Raw genomic sequence first — 22,279 nt, forward strand, 5'->3', positions numbered from 1 at the left:
GATACGAGAAGAGAGGTGGAGTCTGTTTTTCTTTCCTTACTGAGGGAGATTTAGCATGCGGTGATATGGCAGGTGGTAGATTCCACTCCCAGGTGGCTGAGTGAATTTAACCAAGTGTTGAATTGCCTTCTCTCCATTCTTCGCCTGCATGTAAACACAATCTCCCCCTGTCTGACTGCGCATCCGCTGGCTTGTATTCTCTCCTGTCCTCCCGCTGATACCTTCCACAGTTAATAAAAAATGGCCCCACAGACTTTCCAATTATATTTCAGACTTAAATGAAGACATGTTGTCAAGCAGCTTTTCACAGCTACCATAGAGAAAGCAGCGAGGATTGCAACAATATAGACTGAGTACACTGTTGTTTTTGCTGGTTACGTTTAAAAAAAAGTTCAGTAGCTGTTTTTTAATTCTTTTAAAGACCCCTTTAAATCAAAAGTTTAGTTTTAGTGCATGTCTATTAGTTATTTGCTAGTGGACTCCTAAAAAGTCGACAAATCAAACTTTTAGCTGGTGTACACATTTAAAATGTACAGTCTTTCTCATCTGAAACCAAAATGTTGACCAAAATATTAAACATGTTTACATGCACACCAATATGCTGATATAAAGCCCAAAAGACGTGAAGAAGTACAAGTTAAGCTCAATTGACATTTGCATATGCGGCTGTTGATTACGACAAAAAATATTTGCCAAGTAAAAATGATTTTTTTTGTGATTATCAACATTATTATACAAATGCAGAGATTAACTTTACCCAAATACATCAACACTGGAAAGAAAACTGCCTTTGTGAAGCAATTTCATGGGGTCTTTAATGTGTTTTTGTCTGAGGTTTGTTGATAGGGTGGCATATGGTTAACTCTGCATCTTTTCTTCTTTGGTAATACAAGATCACAACACCTGTGTTCTTTTCCTCACAACAGTCCTGCTATAAAAGCCCATAAAGGGCCATGTCTCAAAGGGCTGAATGTACAGCCCCTGCTAATAAGACGCATAAATCTCAAGGCGAGCAACAGCTGCTTTCGCAAACTACATTTAAACACAGTTTTATTGGCGCTCAGACAGGACCTGCCCCTTCCATGCCTGTCATAAAACAGGCCTTATCGTGGCATTTACTCATTGTGCTGGGTGCACAGCGCGTATTAGCCACTGACCAAGCTTAGGACGGGCAGTAAAAAGGCCACTTGTTCAGTCAATTAACAGTAATGGTGTTTAATGGCAAAGTAGCGCTACCACCTAGGGTGTTCCACAGGGGCTTTTAATGGCATTGGCCCCCTGAGCCTAGGGAGAATTTGCGCAATTTTCCATCTTGCACCGTGAGCTGCCACGTATGGTGGGCTAATTAATTCCCCACCACATCAGAACACTTTAAGGCCACTCAGCACGCTGGCTTGTTTCGCATCGATCTGTGTGTGCTGAGCACGGGGTCTCACCACCCCACATCCCCTCAGAGTATTGGGCACAGACGCAAAAGCTAACACATAAAAGGTCAGAGCTATTTCAAATGCAGCATTGTTGCATTTGCAGGCAGCCTGTAATCAGATTCAAAATGCCTTTCACACCTAGAGGTGGGAATCTTTAGCTACCTTGCGATTCAATTTGATTTTGATTCAGATAGCCACTCTCAGATTCCAAATGAGTCAGCAACAGTGAAAGGGCACAAATCATTTGTGAGTTAAAGGGATACCTTACCCAAAAATCAAAATGATGTCCTCATTTAAATAAAATAAAAAATGTGTGTGGGGGGGGGGGGGGGTAAACTAACACTTTAAGGTGGCTCGTGGCCAAAAATCATATTGAAATATGTCTGCTCTGACCAGCTAATAGAAATACAATAAGTGGCTTTAAAAATCAAGTATCAGAGACTTTCATTCTGTGTAAATCAAATGGTGTCAGAGTGAACTTAAACTTTGGGCCTTTTTGCATGGTTGCACACCGCATGACACTTATCTGTATCTCTGATCTCTTGTTCTGCATATGCTTTCTCAATAAACAGAATTATTCATTAAAAGTCAGGCTTGATCCAGAATCCATTGTGATTTTTTTATTTATTTATTTTTTATTTTTTTGTGCACCAGGGGTATTCAATTAAAGTTCCAAGAGGTCCGGTCTCTAGATTTCCTTCCCAGCAATGGTCCGGACAATAACTTACATGGTGTTAGTTCTCAGTATAGCTGAAGTCCAAAGAGTCTCTTTGAAACTGGACAAGGATTAGGACACTGGGGCTTCAGAGACAAAGCCAAAGTAGTGGGGTTTAGGGGATCTTCTACCAAAAGATTAAAATATTTCAATGAGTTCATCAGTCGAGAGCACTTTGTTATAAATATTAAAAGATAAAATCTGCTGTTCATTTTGAAGCTGAATGACAACAGTCCAGTATTTGTGTTTGAATATTTTTAGAGACTCAAGGGCATAGGAGGTCTGGTGACTATTAGGGAAATATATTGTTTTGGGGTTCAGGGGTATCCCCTCAGAGAAAATTTTGGAAATGTAAAAGATTGAATGGACCATTTTTACATTTTCCTTAAAATGAAAATCTACCAACAACAAACAATGTACAGACCTGGGAGGGAGACAAGGGGAGGAAAAAAAAAGAGAGGGAAAGGCCAACACGGAGCGACAGTGGGAGAGAGGGAGGAGAGAGAGAAAAAAAAACGTACTCGCCGGTTCTCTGATACGCCGTAGCCTGGTCCTCGGTCACTCCTCCACCCTCTAGTGGATGACAGCCGCTTCTCCCCGGGTGGATTGGAGGCAGTCCTCCGGCCCCTGGGGTACGGAATTCCCCACTGCGTTTTGGTGGATGGTAGGGGTCTCCACCGCCCCTATCAGCGGTTCTCCCGCTCCAGGCAGTCGGCAGTGAGCCCCTCCCTGCTCGTGGATGACGGTCTTCTCTTTGACCCCGCCGCGTTTTAGCGGTCGGTAGGGGTCTCCTCCGCCTCTGGCAGTGGCCCAACCACTGCAGGCGGTCGGTAGGTAGCCCCTCCTCCCCTCGTGGTCGGCGGTCGTTCCTCTGCTTTCAGATGGCCGGGCTCCTCAGTCCCCCGGTGGACGGCCGCGGCTGCTCGTTTGGGGTGGATGGTAGTGGTAGTTATGTCTTAGTTGTTGAATCTTTTTATGTTCATACAAATATTTACACATGTTAAGTTTGATGAAAATAAAAGCAGTTGAAAGTGAGAGGACATTTCATTTTTTGCTGAGTTTATATTGCTGCTCACTGTATTTCTTCGCTATGGTCTACTATCAAATAACCGCGTCTGCAATTCTGTGCGCAGCGCACGAAAGGGTATAAATGAAGCGTGTTCAGTAAAAGAGACAAGTATTCGAAGATACAGCACTGAAAGATCAGTGCTATCTATACACATCTTTGTTGTTTTGTAGCACTGATCTCTTGAGGTATAGAAACGGTGAGATGGGGCAGCAAATGTCAAGATGTCTCACGGTCCGGATATAACCACGCCGAGGTCAGGACCTGGACGGCGGTCCGCTATTTGGTGATTGCTGTCCTACACCATCCACTCTTCTGCTGTGTTACTAGATAGCAAGTACTCTAAGAAGAGCTTTCTGTACTTTTCCATGAATCTAGTCGCCCCCTTTTACCTTGAATATAAAAGCGGGCCTGTTATCTGTGGGGGCCGCCCGGCCCCCTTACATACTAAAGAGACAGCTATTATCCCTCAGGCTTTTCTTTCACAGAAGAAGAAGAGCGAACGGACTAAGATTAGGCACAGCCAAGGTGTGGGATCGTGCTCACCTTTGTGTCGTGTCTATACTGTATGTGTGTGTGCCCTCAAGAGCTTTTTATCCCTCAATCTGATGGACGCAGGCAGACTGAATCTATCCATGAATTGCCTCTATTGAAAGGCCTGAATGGGTCACGGTGGTTCGAAGGCAGCAAAGCAGGACTGGCAGTGTGACGTTCTCACTTGTGCATTAGGTCATCGAGTATACAGTATAAATTAAGAGGTCTCAATTAATGTGAAATAATATTGGGGAAAAGTTGTAAATAATGTGTGTATTGTTGGTGACCTTTGCAATTGCCTATAGGAAGAGAGAGAAATATGGAGTGAATCTCATGAGAACATGTCCCACAGGTCACATGTATCACTTGTATCAAGGGATATTTTCCACACTGAAACTAAATAAACAAAAATGGATGCATTTTATCATTTTTATATGTATGCACCAGTATAATATTATACATTGAGATTTCACAGCAATATTTACCTGCCTATATTTTATCATATTTACCTACATATATTTTTTATAAGTAAGGGATAATGTTCAGTCAGCCGGTCGTTATCACAAAATAAAGTCAGATAAGGTGATCATTGTCCCCGACCTGCACTTGACATTACCCCACTTATTACACAGCTATCTATATCAAATAAATAAATAAATGGGCATGGTTAAAATGATGTTGTTATGTGGGAAAAAAAGGACCAATGAGTAGAGGTCTGCACGGGACTGTATTTTCCATCCCGCTCCTGCAAGTTTCTATCCCACATGCAAACACTCCTGCTGAATTTTACTCCATGTTCATCCGCTCTCTGTCCGCAGTGATTTTCTTCTGCAAACTTGCATTTGTTTTCCACGTAGAGCAATACAAATAGATAACAAGTGTACACAAATAAAGTTTTATTTTTGATATTAATATTATTGCTATTATCCAATGACGTGTGTGAAAATGACGCCAATTTGACTTGCCTGAAGTTGGATTCTTAACATTAAATTGACCATTTTCTAGTCCGAGTTTCACATCCTTTGATAACACAATGTGTGCGTTTTGCACTGCCATTTTTCTAAAGCCCCGTTGACTACCTGCCTGCTCTTAATATTGAATAATTTAATGCACAAGCTGCGTGCACATTTATTTTACAATTATCGTGTTTTTTATTTGTATTTTTTTGCATTCATTAATTAATAAAATAAAAAAAGAGATCCACATCAGATTTTTCAGGCTGCTCTCTGACTGCCCACTCCCGTACCATCCGCTCCCACCTTCAACTCGGAAATTTAATCTTGCATTGCAAGAAATCCAATTGGGTCCTACGGGTCCTGCAGGAGTTCTGCGGGAATGCAGTCCTCTACCACTGAGTTCCCAGAAACAAATGAATTCCACCTCATGTTTGCATCATTCTGAGTTCTGTGGATGTTTATTTTGCAAAAATTACCATCTGACTGCTCAATATCGAAATAAATTGGCAATATCGATTTGAGTTCAAATTATTTTATTAACTTACTTGTAAAATATCACTTGATTGGAATAGGAAATATGAAAAATTAAAAATGACTTGAAATACCAAGATGACCAGTTTGTGTGGTCGTTATTCAGAAATATCAGACCGCTCAGTGACACAATTGACCACTCAAAATCGAGTATATCAGAGAGCAATGTAATAAAACATTTTAACGTATTTAAAATGTGAAATTATTCACAGAAATGAATCAAACCTAACAACTCTAGCTGAATTTTTGAATTTCTGAAAATCTGAAACGCTATTAATAAAAATATCTCTTGTCTTCACACAAAGTAACACTTTTTAAATAACAGTCTTTAGTAAAACTTAATGGCCAAATAAGTGCACTAAAATCATTGCAAGACTTACATTATTGCTCAATTTTATTTTGCCAGGAAAATCATGGTGAATAAATCACCAATATTCAATATATCGTCCAACCTTACACCAGAGTGACAAAGAACCTGTGGAGAGATGCAGAGTTTTGCCCCAGCAGTAATATGTCTCAGATTTGTTACTGTGACATAAAGACAGGTGAAACAGGTTCACACTGTTTGAGAGAGAGAGAGAGAGAGAGAGAGAGAGAGAGAGAGAGAGAGAGAGAGAGAGAGAGAGAGAGAGAGAGAGAGAGAGAGAGAGAGAGAGAGAGAGAGAGAGAGAGAGACCTCATACTGGTTATGAGGAGAGACAGTTACATATGAGCCCGACTCCAGGGCTGTCTCCTCCCATCATGTTTTAGTGCAGCTCCAGTCAAGAGTCTGTGTTCTTTCTGGACAGAGTTAGATGCAGCAAGCTACAGGCCTACAAACTAGCATTGACCAGCAGGGACAACATAATTACAGAGCTGACATATGGTGTACATCACATGAATTGTGAAAGGCACTCATGATATGGTTTATATTTCCACATTACATTATTATGCAGTTCTTCGAATCTCACCTTAAATGTCACTACTGTAGTTGCTCAGAAAAATCCACATAGATTTGCATTGACATTTACATTACATGCTATGGTGTACCACATACTACATTATATTGTAAGTCTAATGAGTACTTGGCAAATAGCTATGAATCAGAATTGAGTATTTCCAAGAAACCACTAAATAATGCAAACTGATTGTATTCAGAGTAGACGGCATATTTAATTTATTTAATTTGACATGTAAAAAGCAATGCTGTGAGAGATAGAAGTACAGTCTGTTTAATATTTGAAGTTGTTGATTAATCCCTGTAAAGTAGTTCTTTTATTTTGTCTGTTCAATGAATTGTTTGAAAAGCATTCAGTGATCCACTTGTGTGATCACTCAGAAATATTCATGAAGTCCCTGCGTGGCATTCGACATGCTTAAACTTTTAATAATAAAAAACAATATATTGGTAAAAATAGCTGTTTATTACTATGTACTTCTTTATTTGTTTTGTTTTTTTATAGGTGAGTAAAAATTATTAATTATCATTCTTGTGTTCTTGTGACAAAACAGCGTTTTGCTAATTTAAGTTTATTTTACCTACATTAAACTACCGTTTTAAATCTACTATGCAACAGTAAATGTCTACTGTAGATTATGTTTGAATCCTTTGATTAAATTAAAAAAAAAGAAAAATAATACTTTTAAGACATTTCAGAGCAAATACATAAATATTATGATATATATATTGAATAGGCTGAACAATCTCAGGGTATATATATATACTATATTGCCAAAAGTATTCGCTCATCTGCCTTTAGACGCATATGAACTTAAGTGACATCCCATTCTTAATCCATAGGGTTTAATATGACGTCGGCCCACCCTTTGCAGCTATAACAGCTTCAACTCTTCTGGGAAGGCTTTCCACAAGGTTTAGGAGTGTGTTTATGGGAATTTTTGACCATTCTTCCAGAAGCGCATTTGTGAGGTCAGACACTGATGTTGGACGAGAAGGCCTGGCTCGCAGTCTTTGCTCTAATTCATCCCAAAGGTGCTCTATCGGGTTGAGGTCAGGACTCTGTGCAGGCCAGTCAAGTTCTTCCACACCAAACTCGCTCATCCATGTCTTTATGGACCTTGCTTTGTGCACTGGTGCGCAATCATGTTGGAACAGGAAGGGGCCATCCCCAAACTGTTCCAACAAAGTTGGGAGCATGGAATTGTCCAAAATCTCTTGGTATGCTGAAGCATTCAGAGTTCCTTTCACTGGAACTAAGGGGCCAAGCCCAACTCCTGAAAAACAACCCCACACCATAATCCCCCCTCCACCAAACTTCACAGTTGGCACAATGCAGTCAGACAAGTACCGTTCTCCTGGCAACTGCCAAACCCAGACTCGTCCATCAGATTGCCAGATGGAGAAGCGTGATTCGTCACTCCAGAGAACGCGTCCCCACTGCTCTAGAGTCCAGTGGCGGTGTGCTTTACACCACTGCATCCGACGCTTTGCATTGCACTTGGTGATGTATGGCTTGGATGCAGCTGCTCGGCCATGGAAACTCATTCCATGAAGCTCTCTATGCACTGTTCTTGAGCTAATCTGAAGGCCACATGAACTTTGGAGGTCTGTAGCGATTGACTCTGCAGAAAGTTGGCGACCTCTGCGCACTATGCGCCTCAGCATCCGCTGACCCCGCTCTGTCATTTTACGAGGCCTACCACTTCGTGGCTGAGTTGCTGTCATTCCCAATTGCTTCCACTTTGTTATAATACCACTGACAGTTGACTGTGGAATATTTAGTAGCGAGGAAATTTCATGACTGGACTTGTTATCTGGTGGCATCCTATCACAGTACCACGCTGGAATTCACCACGCTGGAATTCACTGAGCTCCTGAGAGCGGCCCATTCTTTCACAAATGTTTGTAGAAGCAGCCTGCATGCCTAGGTGCTTCATTTTATACACCTGTGGACATGGAAGTGATTGGAACACCTGAATTAAATTATTTGGATGGGTGAGCGAATACTTTTGGCAATATAGTGTATATATATATATATATATATATATATATATATATATATATATATATATATATATATATATATAAAATTCTTTATTTTTTTTTCATATCGCCCAGTGCTTGATATGCTATTTTGTTCAAAAAGAGGCTTAATTGTAAAGCCAAAATCTACTTCATGTGCCTGGTGCTCATTTATGAAACATGTTCTTCAGAATGAGAACTGTTCTTTTAGAGGAGCATAAACATGTTGAGTGATAGTGGAGGATAACAGATTTCCTCAGCCTGCGTGAGAGAGGCCGTCAGTGTGATGTTTATTGGAAGTGATTGAGGGTGATGAGGAGCTCTAAAGCTCTCTGCTCTATTGTTCTCTATAGGGCTGAGTGAAGGATGGCTGCTTTGGTGTGGGCAAGGTATTTTTTAAACCTCCCCTGCCTCAGGGCTGATCTCAGGGACCTCTACAAGGAATGTATACACTTGCGTATAGAGATGGGTGATATTTATTCATGAAATATTTGCAATGGTTTTGCTGTTTATGTAGAATTAAGCAGCATTGTGAATGATTTTAATGTAGTTTTTATTTTGCTTCCTAAAGAGAGCATAATTTGATTAGTTTTGCGATCATCTCATTCTGTGACTCGTGAATGTTATGAAAAAAAATGGAATAGTCTTCGCGGTTTAAACATCATAAGTAAAAAAACATAAGAGTTGATTCAGTTTAAACTATCTGTTACAATAAAATTTATTCAAAGTTGTCTTTGCGTCATCATCAGAATTGTCCAAGTAATGTTGTAATGTTGTTTTTACATTTATTAAAATGTTTTAGTTGATTATAATCCATAAATCTTGAGATATACAGTACTGTGCAAAAGTTTTGGGCACTTGTGAAAAATGTTGCATAGTGAGGATGTCTTCAAAAATAACGCCATAAATGGTTTTCATTTATCAATTGTCATACAAAGTCCAGTAAACATAAAAAAAGCTAAATCAATATCTGGTGTGACCACATTTGTCTTCAAAACAGCACCAGTTAGGTACACCTGGACACAGTTTTTCTTGGTTGTTCCAAGCTTCTTGGAGAACTTGCCACAGTTCTTCTGTCTATTTCGGCTGTCTCGACTGCTTCTGTCTCTTTATGTAATCCCAGACTGACTCAATGATGTTGAGATCTGGGCTCCGTGGGGACCATACCATCTGTGGTAGGGCTCCTTGTTCTTCTTTTATTCAATTGTATTTGCAAAGGGAATGTTGAAATCTAAAATTGATTTTTCCTACTGATACACTAAAAACGGAATATATAAAATAACCGTTTTAAGACAAATGTTTTTTGTGAAAAATATAATGCGCCTAAGACTTTTGCACAGTACTGTACACTGAACACACTTCTCATAAATGTATTAATGTGTTCATGTCCGTAACAAGCAGGTTTAGGCATACAGTGGGATGTATAAAGCATATGTATGTCAGTGTGTGTGATGGGTGCACTCTGGTATGTGTCCTTGCATACAGGGTTTTCCTGGAGTTTGCACAGGCCTCTGTCAGAGTCAGACGGGATGCTACCCTTGAGCTGGTGGGGGAATATCATTCCTCACAGAAAGCGATAATGAGAAGCTTTCACATCTGTGTGTGTATTAAAGGAATGACCCATGTTTAATACAAGTTAAGCTCCATTGACAACATTTGTGGCATAATGTCGGTTACCACAGGAAATGATTTTGACTCACTCCCCTAAGTACTGTGACCACTAAAAACTAGTATTACATTAATTTTCCTCTCTTTTCTATTACAGGTAGAAGATGCTATGCTTATGTTTGATAAAACTACAAATAGACATAGAGGTAAGAACCCATTTGTTTTTTGTTTTTTTATGTATGTGTTTTTGTGTGTTTATGTCAACTCAAGTCATTTTTATTTGTGTAGCGCTTTTCACAACACACATTGTTTCAAAGCAGCTTTACAGAAAATCGTGCATTAACAGAAAATGAAACTGTAATATCTATAAAGTCTTCGAGTCATCATTGTGTAGTTTGATTAAATATGATTGTAAATTGTGTATAAATATAAATCATTAAATCATTAAATCATAATTGTATTTAGAACCCCAGTGAGCAAGCCGAACGCGACTATGGCAAGGAACACAAAACTCCATAAGATGTTGGTTAATGGAGAAAAATAACCTTGGGAGAAACCAGGCTCACTGTGGGGGCCAGTTCCCCTCTGGCTAAACAACATGAAAATAATGCCAATATTAGTTATTTATGTGCTGTGCAGGTCATGATTTAAAATTTGTATAATATGTAAGTGTTAAAACTGTTTATACAAAGATTTTGTATGAACTGTAAGATTAATGACTAATGTCTTTGATGTTCATCCTGGATTAATTGCAGAAGTTCACATAGATGCATTGTCCTTTGTTAGTTGGCCGATGAAGGCTTTTGTTGGCAAATAAATGAAAGTCTATATATTCCATTTTAAGAGTGTAGTCCATCATTAGACCGAGGTGATGCAGGCAGAGATCAGTGAGGTGCATTGCAGTTCAACCAGCAGGTCATTTCGTTGAGGTCGATCCCACGTCCAAGGTTCAGGCAGTGGCATGTGAAGTATCCCATGTTTTATGGTTGGAATTGGCATCAGTTCTTCCCCTGAAGTCCATCGTAATAGACTGAAGTGATGTCTGGCTGGCACTGGTGGTGTTTAGTCGTCATCACTCAGAGACACATAGCAGTGGAGTCCGACACCAAGTAGGAACAGAAGTGGATTTGGCCAGCTCTGGTAACCATGGGATATGAATCCTGTGGTTGAGACAGAGATATAATATTAGATGCCATTCAGTTTTTTGCAGAGTTATAGAGCATGATAAACGTTTCTGGTTCCGGCAGACCTAACTAAAGCAGCCTAATTGTGAGTTGATGGATAAATTAGGTGTATGCCTGGCTAAATGGATGAGTCTTTAGTCTAGACTTAAACTGAGTGAGTGTGTCTGCATCCTGAACAGTGTTAAAGAGACTATTCCATAGTTTAGGAGCCAAATAGGAAAATGATCTACCTCCTTTTGTGGATTTTGATATTCTAGGAACTATTAACAGGCCAGAATTTTGCGATCATAATGAACGTGATGGAATATAACGTGGTAGAAGGTCACTCAAGTACTGCAGAGCTAGACCATTCAAAGCTTTGTACGTAGTTAACAAAATATTTAAATGAATATGAAATTTAACAGGTAGCCATTGTAACGATGATGAAATGGGGCTAATATGATCATTTTTCTTGGTTCTAGTCAGCACTCTGGCAGCTGCATTTTGAAACAATTGAAGTTTATTTATTGAACTTGCAGGACATCCTCCCAGTAATGCATTACAATAATCTAGTCTTGAGGTCATGACATTTACATTTAGCGCTTTTATCCAAAGCGACTTACACAGTGCACTTATTACAGGGACAATCCCCCTGGAGCAGCCTGGAGTTAAGTGCCTTGCTCAAAGACACAATAGTGATGGCTGTGGGGATTGAACCAACAACCTTCTGATTACCAGTTATATTCTTTAGCCCACTACGCCACCACCACTCACATGAACGCATGAATTAATTTTTCGGCATCAGCAACAGAGAGCAGGTGTTGTAACTTAGCAATATTTTTGAGGTTGAAGAATGCTGTTCTACAAACATTGGAAATTTGATTTTCAAAGGACAAATTGGTATCAAATATAACACCTAAGTTCTTTGCTGTAGATGTCGATGTAACAGTACATCCATCAAGAGTCAAATTATATTTTGGTGGCTTACTTTTAGATATTTTTATTCCAATAATTAGTACCTCTGTTTTGTCAGAATTGAGTAGAAGAAATTTCTGGCCATCCAATCTTTGATTTCATTGATACACTGCTAATTTGGAGAATTGTGAAATTTCGTCAGGTTTCAAAGAAATATAAAGTTAGGTATCGTCGGCATAACAGTGGAAACTTATTCCACGATTCCTGATAATATCTCCCAGGGAAGCATTTATAAGGAGAAAAGCAGAGGCCCTAAAACTGATCCCTGTGGCACTCCATACTTTTGTTGATTTGACAATTACTCGTTTACACAGACAAAGTGGTAGCGGTCTGCATAATAGGACCTAAACCATGCTAATGCAAATCCACAAATGCCAACATAATTCTCAAGCCTATTCAAGAGAATTTCGTGGTCTGTGGTGTCAAAGGCAGCACTAAGATCTAAAAACACTAGAAGAGATATGCAGCCGCGATCAGATGATAAGAGCAATGAATTGAGTTTATTATTATTATTATAATAGTCATTATTATTGTCGTTATTATTTGTTGTATTTACTATTGTTATATCTGTTATACATTTCTAGATGTTCTTTTGTTTATATGCATCCACCCCAACAGATACACTTACACACACACACACACACACACACACACACACACACACACACACACACACACATATATATATATATATATATATATATATATATATATATATATATATATATATATATATATACATACATACAGGAGATTAATTAACTTGTTGTCATGTTGGCCATTTTTTGCATATAAAAAATAAAAAAGGTAATATGATGATAAGAGCAAGTCATTTGTAACTCTGATAAGTGCAGTCACTGTATTGTGATGGGGCCTAAATCCTGACTGAAATTGTTCATATATACTATTTCTCTGTAGAAATGAACATAGTTGGGAGGACACTACCTTTTCTAGTATTTTTGACATAAACAGGAGATTTGAAATCGGTCTGTAATTAGCCGATTCTCCAGGATCAAGCTATGGCTTCTTAATAAGTGGTTTGATAACTGCCATTTTAAAGTTTCTTGGGACATGTCCTAAGGAGTTAATAATATTAAGAAGAGGTTCTGAGATTACAGGGGATATCTCTTTTAAGAGCTTAGTTGGTATTGTATCTAACATACATGTTGTGGCTTTTGATGTTTCGATAAGTTTTGTTAGCTCTTCATGACCTATGACAGCGAAGGATAGAAGTTGCTTGTAAGGAAAATTATGCTGATTGCATAATTCCAATTTTACTTCTGATTATTTCAAATTTATCAGTAAAGAAATTTGTGAAATCATTACTATTGTGCTGCGACAGAATATGTGGTTCAATTGAGGCTTTATTCCTAACCAGTTTAGCCACATTACTGAATAACACCAAGGATTGTTGTGGTTATTTTTATGAGTTTGCTAAAATATGCTGACTTGGCAGCTTTTAGTGCCTGTCTGTAGCTACAGATACTATCCTTCCATGCACCTCGAAATACCTAATGTATCATGGTGCAGGCTTTCTTCTTTAATTTTTTAATCGAAGGGGGGCAACACTATCAAGAGTGCTAGAGAAGACTGCAATTATATTTTCAGATATTATTTCAAGTTCTTCTAGACTCTAGTGTTTATGCAATCCTGTGTGTCTGTGGGTGTTTATATGCACTACCTTTTGTTGGTGTGTGTGTGTTACTATGTGTGTGTTACTATGAATGTCCTTCAGTTATTCTGAAAGCAGATTGTAATGTGCCGTTAGTCGTGCAGTTCACAGTTGCAGCACTCTACAGAAATTGATGTGTGGGTTTTCTGCGCAGGTACAGGAAGCCCCAGTGTGTGCTGGGTGTTACATTATAGCATTATATCTTCAAGGACATTTCATTTTAGCCCTGAAGGTCAGGGCTAATGTGGTCCAATAAAAGAGCTGGATTTTCACTGTAGCCAGTCCATCGATTCTATTTGATTAGTCCGACATTTACCATTGGATACACAGGATGGAAAGTATCTCAGTCATATATTCTTACGCCTGCAGGCCTGTAAGAAATGAACAATGCCTTCAGACTCATGAAATACTGGACTTTAGGTTTTTGCTCAACTGAGCAATGTTTGTGTGACTCTATTTATATATAAAAAATATTACTGAAAAAAAAAATGGGCTTAGTGGAATGTTACAGTTTTATTGGGGGGGGGGTGGTATGATTTGTTTTGTATTTTTAACTGTAGGTGTGATATGATTTTAATAATGGGTTTGTTGATGGAGAGGAGAGAAGAAATGGGGAAAGTAAAAGATAAATGAGGACACAATAGGAGTAGAAAGGAGCAATGAAGAGCGGATGGTAAAATGAGGGAAGGAAAGGCAAGAATCAGGAGAGGTAAGGAGGAATAAGGAAAGTAGAAGAGAAATGTGAAGAGCAGATAGTAGAAATGAGGAGAGGAGAAATAAGGACAAAAAGGAGAGGGAATGAGAAATGAGGAGAGGAGAAATGAAGAGAAGGTGAGAAATGAGGAATGAAGAGGCATGAAGAAGAATTATGAGGAAAAGGAAAGAGAAATGATGAGGGGAGAGATGGCAGAAATTAGGAGAGAGGAAATTAAGACAAGAGAGATGAGAGGAGAAATTAAAAGAAGAGAAAATAAGGGAAGGAGAGGAAAAGAGAGAGAAATGGTAAATTTGGGAGACAATAAGTGAGGCGAGGAAAGGAGAAATTAAGAGAAGAGGGGAGAAATGAGGAAAGAAGAGAAAAGAGGAGAAGAAAAGATACAGTAAATGTGGACATAACATACAGTAGCAGAAATTAGGAGAGTAAAGGAGAAGTGAAGAAAGGTGAGACAAGGAGAAGAGAAAGAGGGGAAGGAAAGGGAAAGGATGAGGGAAGATAGCTGAAAACAGAAGAGGAGAAATAAAGACAAAAGAATAGATGCAAGGAGAAATTAGGAGAGAAGAGGAGAAGAAAGGAGAAATGAAGAGGTAATGAGGAAAGAAGAGGCAAGGAGAAGGAAGGTGATAGCAGAAATGAGGAGAGGAAAGGAGAAATGAGGAGAGGAGGGGAGATATGAGAAAAGAAGAGACAATGAGAGTGGAAATGAGGACAGAAGAGGAAAGGAAATGATAAATGAGGAGAAATGAAGAGAAGAGGGGAGAAATGAGGGAGGGAGAGGGAAGGAGAAATTGGGAAAGAGACGAGAAATTAGAAGCAAAGAGAAATTAGGACAAAAGAGGAGAGGAAAGGTGCAATGAAAGAAGAAGGGTGGGGGGGAGAAATTAGGAAATGAGAAAATATAGAAGAAATGAGTGGATGAGGGGAGAAATTATGAAATAAGTACAAGAAGAGATATGCAGAGAGGTAATACTAAATGAGAAGAAGACAAATGAGGAAATGAGAAAGGAGAAGAGAAGAGAAGAGAAATTAGGTGAGGAGACATGAGGACAAATGAGGTAAGGAGAAATGAGAAGATACATTAGGAAACAGGAGAGGAGAGGACTTGAAAGGAGAGTGGGCCGTTGGTTTTATCCAGCTCTGATCATCATCTCTCTATTTGGCTTTACCAGCGAGGCCTCTCATGCTGGCCGAGGACATTCTAATGGCAAGCGCTGAGCCAGTGAAAGAGTAGGCCAGACATAAAGATGAAGAGGACACAGACAGACAGAGAATGAGAGGGGAGACATAAAGAGAAATAGCAAGCAGCTTTATGCAAAAGTGTTCACTGGTATAGCATCCTCCTCTGTAGTGGCCTGAAAGCCATAGAGATTCTTAGCCTTGAGTGGCCTTTGTGTGAGGCAGAGGAGCAGCAGTGTGTCTTTTATGCTGCATAAGTGGCTTTCAGTGCTCACAGATGGGCTGGTTGTGGAAACGAAGTGGATGGTATTAATCTTTCAACCTGAGATTTGCCTTTTAATCCATATTGGTCATATTTTAAAGGTGAGTGTGTGCGTTTGTGTTTGAAGGTGTGCGGATGTGTGTTTCATTTTATTTTTCTCTCTCTCACTCAAATACACCCTTTCAATTCCCCAAAGAACTTCCTTTCCTCTTGGCCATTGTAACGCTCTCAGCTGTCTCTTTAACTGACTCTTCAGGTCACTGTCTGTGATATCCTTGGAACAGCCTGATAAGTCACTGTGATATTTCTCATTCTTTCAGTGGCTAAGCTTTTTTTTAATCTACTTCACAACCTTAAAAGGAATATTTCACTCAAAAATGAAAATATGTTCATCGGATACTCACTCGTAACTTAACACCTAATGCGTTTTGCATCTGTTTGCACTGTTTTTCAGTTGTTTTTCTACGTAAAAATGCGCTAGATGAATGTCTTTTGCCGTTGTGGCGTACCTTGCTCAGGGTTCCATGTGTCCTGGAAAACCTGGAACTTTGCAATGCAGTTTTCCAGTCATGGAAAAGTAATGGAAAATTAGGAAAAATATCTAAATGTCCTTGAAAATAATAATTTGTCCTGGAAAATATTTTAGAATAATAAAACAGTTTGACTGTGTTGCTAGCAAGGTTTTCATTACATGTACAAAAACATGGTAACAATTGGGATTCAGAATAGGAGTCAAATACACAAATTCGTTTTGTCACTGTCGGCGGCTGCGCATTGTGTAACAACGTCAATAGTTAAGGACGCTTACACCCTCGTGATTGATTACAACAGTGGCCAATCGTGTGCTTGGCTGTCGCGGTCCAACCGAGGCAGATCGCTAGATTGGTTACAGCTACGGCCAAACGTGTGCTTGGCTACAGCAACACGTGCACAGTGAGAAGCAGCACTTGTGAAACTTCTCATTCATAAACAAACTGAGTGACCTGGTACATGTACCGGCTGACTGAATGAGAAGGGCATGTTGTTTGTTACTTCAGCATCGGCATGTGAGTCTACCTTGTTCATCACAGAGAGAAAGCTATTAATGTGTAAAAGCGACTGATGTTTATACACGTTGAGGGGTTTTAACATGACTCGCGTCAGCGCTGCTGAATACACTGAAGTCTATGAAGATACGCGTCAGCTCAACCTCAGCTCCAACTTCACACCAAAATGTTTTTCACACACATTTTTGCCTCTCACGAATGATGTCTTGAGAGTACAAAGCTACAAGAAATAGTTTAAAACTGTCCAAATCTATGAAGTGATATTGAATGTCTCAGTTTATTTTAATTAATTATTACCTTGTCGTTTCTGAGTATCCAGAGACTCCAATTACTGAACTATAGTAAATACATTTACCAAAAAGAAAAAAAAATGCTAAGACTTAAACATAAACAAGTCCTCTTTTTATTTTCTGCAATCAAACCAATTGCCATTTTTTTTTCTCTCTTCCAAATCATGTTTACAATGTTTTTTATGCACACCTCCTGCTTTCTTGCGTGGCAAGCTCGTAAATTCAACCCTCCGTGGCGCTTCTGCAGCACTTGTCATGTGGAGGACAAAGCACCACTTGACGCTGGCGTCGAGTGGATCTTTGACACCTCGACTGAACTTTACAATGCGCTTTACAATGACGAAAGGACATTATTGAAAATCAATATTATTATTATTAGGCTATTATTGTTGTCTTTTCTGATAAAAGTCATGCTCAGCAGTTTAAATGCTGTAGGAAAATGATACAGTAGATCTGCTTTGTTCTTATAATGCTTAAATATTCTACTGAAGTCAGTAGATTTGACATGCAAATTTTAATAAAGGAGAAGGCAAGGATGTTATTGATACTAACTAATATTGTTATACTATTATTGTTGTCTTTTTGGATGAAAGGTCATGCTCGGCAGTTCACAAACTGAAAGAAAACTATAGATCTGCTTTTGTTCTTATAATGCTTAAATACTATAAAGTATCTTGGCAGATTTTGGTCATGAACATTTCAAAATGATTCAGTGACTCACTCATAGCACATAAGATGCTCATTTGTCACCACCTAATGGCATCTCCAGAAGTAGTCACGAAACTAGTCAATTAATTAAACTGAACAAATTTGTGAAACAGAAGCAAGCTACAACAAAGTACCCTTTATTTTTGCAGCTAATTCTGCACAATTGTGCAGATAATTTGCTATGCTTGAATCATTCAAATATCTTAAGTTGGTGCTTTTAGCTTATTCTTTAAAAAATAAAACATGTTCGTGAATCGTGGATCAGTGATTATCTCAACTTTTTCACCTCTCGTGAGTTTGCATCCCTGTGGGTTATAAACTTTAGACAATGATGAGAGTCGGACCACTGATTAAAAAAATAAATACAAAATTCACATTGGGTTGGTAGCGTGGTGATTCAGCCTTAATACCTCAGGATGTGAATTAATTTTCAATAATTCTATGATTGGAGTCAGCTTATACCATGGTTACCACATTTAGTATGCGGAAAACACAGAATCTAGTCATAAAAATGGCATTAGCAATAAAATGCAGAATGTCATGAAATGTGACACATTTGGATGAAAATTAATGTTTGAATGTACAATTAATCAAATTAAATTTGTGATATGTCCTAGTGTGATAATTAAACTTAAAAGTCTCTGGTTTAATTGAATAAATAAATAATATACAAGTGATGCACGCTTCAAAAAGAGCAGGCCGCTCATACTCTGAAAACATCTCATCACGATTATCACGCATGCTCTTGTGTGTGTGAGATGACAGAGACAGAGAGCACTTTGAAGTGCACAGCACATACAGACTATGTATTTTTTAATTGAATCACAGCTTTATGGGGATTAATAATCACACTGGGCCATGGAGCAAACTGCTTATCTGGAGGTGAGAAACTACCGTCAAAACAGAAATGGCAAAATAAAAGTTTGATTTAAATGGACGCATGTGTTTTTGCTTAAATATTACCCTTGTTGGGCACATAAAATGTCCTGGAAATGTCCTGTAAAATTGTGCCTTGAAAAGAATGGGAACCCTGCTTGCTGTGTTTTAAGCTTCTCGTGCAGAAGTGACAACTTTTTAAGAGGCCGTGTAAAGTTAAAAAGAACTCACCTTGATACATCTGCGTTTGGTTCTGTTCAACCCGGTTCCATGACAAGTTGTTTTAATAGTATGAGATGGCGAAATTGTATGAGTTGGCTCGTACAAAAACGTACAACTTTTTCTCCCATAGATAAAACTAAATGAACCAACAAACAATTTATTACGATGTTTCTTAAGTTTAACCAAAGTCTCTTTAGCAAGTCAGTTCACTTGGCAACCATCTTTGGAATGCTCCCAGGCAGCTATATTCCATGTAAACAAGCGGCATGACAGTGCAGCTCCTATCTACTTGAATAGGGAAAGACCGAAATCTCCAAAACTGTTGGTCAAGAAGATTACAATCAAAGAACATATTTCAAATCAGCAGTAAAATCTGACAACACTGGTATCACAAATTCTGCTTCTTTACCTCAGATCATGCTAAAAAATGAAATTTTCACGGCTTGTATAGCTAATGCGCATGCAAGTTCTAGAGTTGATTAACAGGCGATGTCTGTATCTAAAAGGTGTTTGGCTCTTTTACCTTTAGGCCGGGACTTCCTCTCCACATCCGTTGGGTGATCCAATTTCTCCCATTCATTTTAATAGAAGTGACCCTTCTCTGCTAAATAGCCTCTGTTTGATCAGGGAAGGTTAACAACCATTGAAGTGTGTTAACAATTTTTGGTTATCCTCTGTTTAATCAGGGAAGGTTAATATCAGTTATGGATGGTGCTAACAATTTATATTCTTTTTCTTCTTATTCATTTTAATCATTAAAAAAAAAAAATCTAATTTATTTTATTACTTTTATTCCTTTTTCATGTTCTTAATTGGTTTTTATTAATTTTTTTATGTATCTTGTATTTTCTTTAAAATGTATATGTGTAGCACTTTGAATTGCCATTGTGTTTGAAATGTGCTATATAAATAAATTTCTTAATCCCTTAACAAAATATTAAACCTAATCACGAATTTAAGAGAAAAATTCCATTTGTGTACCACGGAGGAAAGAAAATATTGGGGTTTGGAACGAGATTAGGGTATTTGTATTTTATAAATACAGTATATATGGAATGAGTAACATAATTGATTCTCAGACATTTCCTTCCTAAAATAAAGTGTTGGATAAGAGGCTAGCGAACATTCTTTTTGTTTATTGGTTGGTCTCAATGGGAAGAAAAGCTGCACCTTTTTGTACTAGCCAAATCGTACCATACCTTATATCGTATCTTATTATGAGTTGTCATGAGACTGTGTTGGTTCTATTCGATGCACTGCATCTAGCTTTTTTTAGCACATAAATGTGTTCGGTCTCAACGGCTCCAAATGTGTTAAGAACAACATGAGGGAAAGTGAATGTTGACAGAATTTACATTTGTGAGTGAACTATCTCTTTAAGTCAAAACAAGATGGCAGGTGATCATTTCTAAATGTCAAGTTTTCCTCCGATCCAAAGAAAATACTTTTTTTTTTCTTAGCAGCATTTTTGTTTGTAAATAGAGATCAGAGCGTCGTACAAATGCACTCACTGAACTTTGATCCATACTGTCTTCTGTTCTCTGTTTCACATGTCCCTGGTGCCCCTGCTTTGGCGCTCATACTCACTCTTGTAAATACTCCCATAGGGCATAGTCTCTGTATCTATGGGAACAGAGGGCAGTGTTGTGGAGCCAGGGCTCTTTAGAGAGCCAAAACTCTGTTCCAGAGATGAGGCAGGTCAGAGTAAAGGTGGAGTTGTTCTGTTGAGCGTTCATGTCGGCCCCAAGTGGAAAAACAAAACAAATGATATTATTCTCAAATACTTTGCGAAAGTTGCAAAAGAGCAGCGAGGATGGAAATAAGACCAGCTGCCATTAAACATGTGGTTGGTAAACACCAAGTGGCAAACAATGGCGACAAGGACCAGCCATTTCCATTAAAGACCTTGTACGCTTTTCAAAGAGAAGCCCAACAATAGAGCAGCAACAATAGACGCTCGCAGATATGTTGCGCTTTTGTTTATTCGCCATTTGGAATATGAGCGATTGTCTTTTTGTTTATCCATGTCCTCCTCATTAATTTTTTCTCTCTCCAATGGTACCTTCAGCTAAACGAGGTGTCGTGAGGTCATGGTTTTTAATAGCCTCACAGCAATTACTTAACGTGGCTGCGGCTTCCACTGAAGCAAAGTGGCCAACTGGGTGGTGATATGAAGGCAGAGAGAGATGTTTAAACTAGTTTTTGAGGATAACATTTAAATGAATGTGTTTGTTGTTGTTTTTTCCTAAAAGGAAACTGGCTGAGAGAGGGAACGAGGGAAAAGGAGAGATAGAAATGCAGTGATGTTTAGAATTGTGGCCTAGCATTCAGCACACATGCTCCAGATGCATCAAGCCATGGTGCTCATTTGAAGGGTTGGGATTTTAGTTTGTTTACTGGGAAAAATACTGGAATTGATAGATTTGCATGATGTTTTCCGTTTACCGTTCTGGAACTTTTGCATTCTTTTAGTGATCTGGATGTAATATTATTAAAAACCATTGCAAGAATATGCAATATACATATCAGAGCTACCTTAAATTTTGTCTTATTTTCTGTCAAGAATCAACATTACGCTTTCTAGCTCATTCTTTGTTTTACACGATCTGTGTACAAACATGTTTACGTTAACCACCTAATTTGTATTTTAAAATGTTTCTGTTTCACAGATTGGGATGCATTGTGTCCCAATCCTATTCCAGTTCTCCCTCCATCATTTCCTGTCCTCTTTCTACTCTGTCTATCAATAAAATGACAAGAAGTCCCGAATAAAAAGAAACACACCATAGAGGACATTTCCGAACATTCTAGACGCAAAGTAAAAAGATGGTCGCGTCCCATCCTGCTCCTTCTACTGAAGCACAAGACAATCTCACACTCTGATGTCTCACTGTCATCATCTCGGCTGTATGACTGCAACAGCGAGAGATGGAGAGAAAGATGGTAGTGGATGTCAGAGGACAGAAGCAGAGACAGACAGTCTCTAATCCTCCGCAGTCTTGTCTGTCTTCACACCCCCCTGCAAGACTATTCAACACTGTCCTTCAGCTCAGAGGTGACGAACACACGGCAGCTAAAAAGCGTTTTCTCTTTGTCCCCCCCATCTCTGTCTCTCCTCTCTCCTTCTCTCATAAAAGGGCGTTAGCTGTGCCAGAATGGGAGGACAACAGCCAAGGTCTTGCATTCAGGCAGAGAGAGTGAGAATGTTTGCGCTTGAGATGGAGCTGTTTGGTGTTAGAAATGGCCAATAAAGCCTGTCCTTTTAGCTGTGTCTGAAAAGGCTGTTGGCCTACACACACACATATTGTACACTTAGGGCTGGGTGATGTATTGAATATTTGCAATTATATTCGCAATTATATTGCTAGTGAT

At 38.8% G+C, this 22,279-nt stretch overlaps 1 protein-coding gene across 14 annotated transcripts in view; it reads left to right on the plus strand.

The window, feature by feature from the left end:
* The window catches only part of LOC127430227 (RNA-binding protein Musashi homolog 2-like), a 405,789-nt gene that overhangs the window by 224,039 nt on the left and 159,471 nt on the right, over positions 1 to 22,279 (plus strand). For all 14 annotated transcript variants that reach the window (XM_051679847.1, XM_051679846.1, XM_051679845.1 and 11 more), the window contains exon 7: positions 9,957 to 10,005. In XM_051679847.1, the coding sequence (XP_051535807.1) occupies positions 9,957 to 10,005 (49 nt within the window). The remainder of the gene's footprint in view (positions 1 to 9,956; positions 10,006 to 22,279) is intronic.

Source organism: Myxocyprinus asiaticus, chromosome 39 (genome assembly GCF_019703515.2).
Source record: "Myxocyprinus asiaticus isolate MX2 ecotype Aquarium Trade chromosome 39, UBuf_Myxa_2, whole genome shotgun sequence".
NCBI lineage: Eukaryota > Metazoa > Chordata > Actinopteri > Cypriniformes > Catostomidae > Myxocyprinus > Myxocyprinus asiaticus.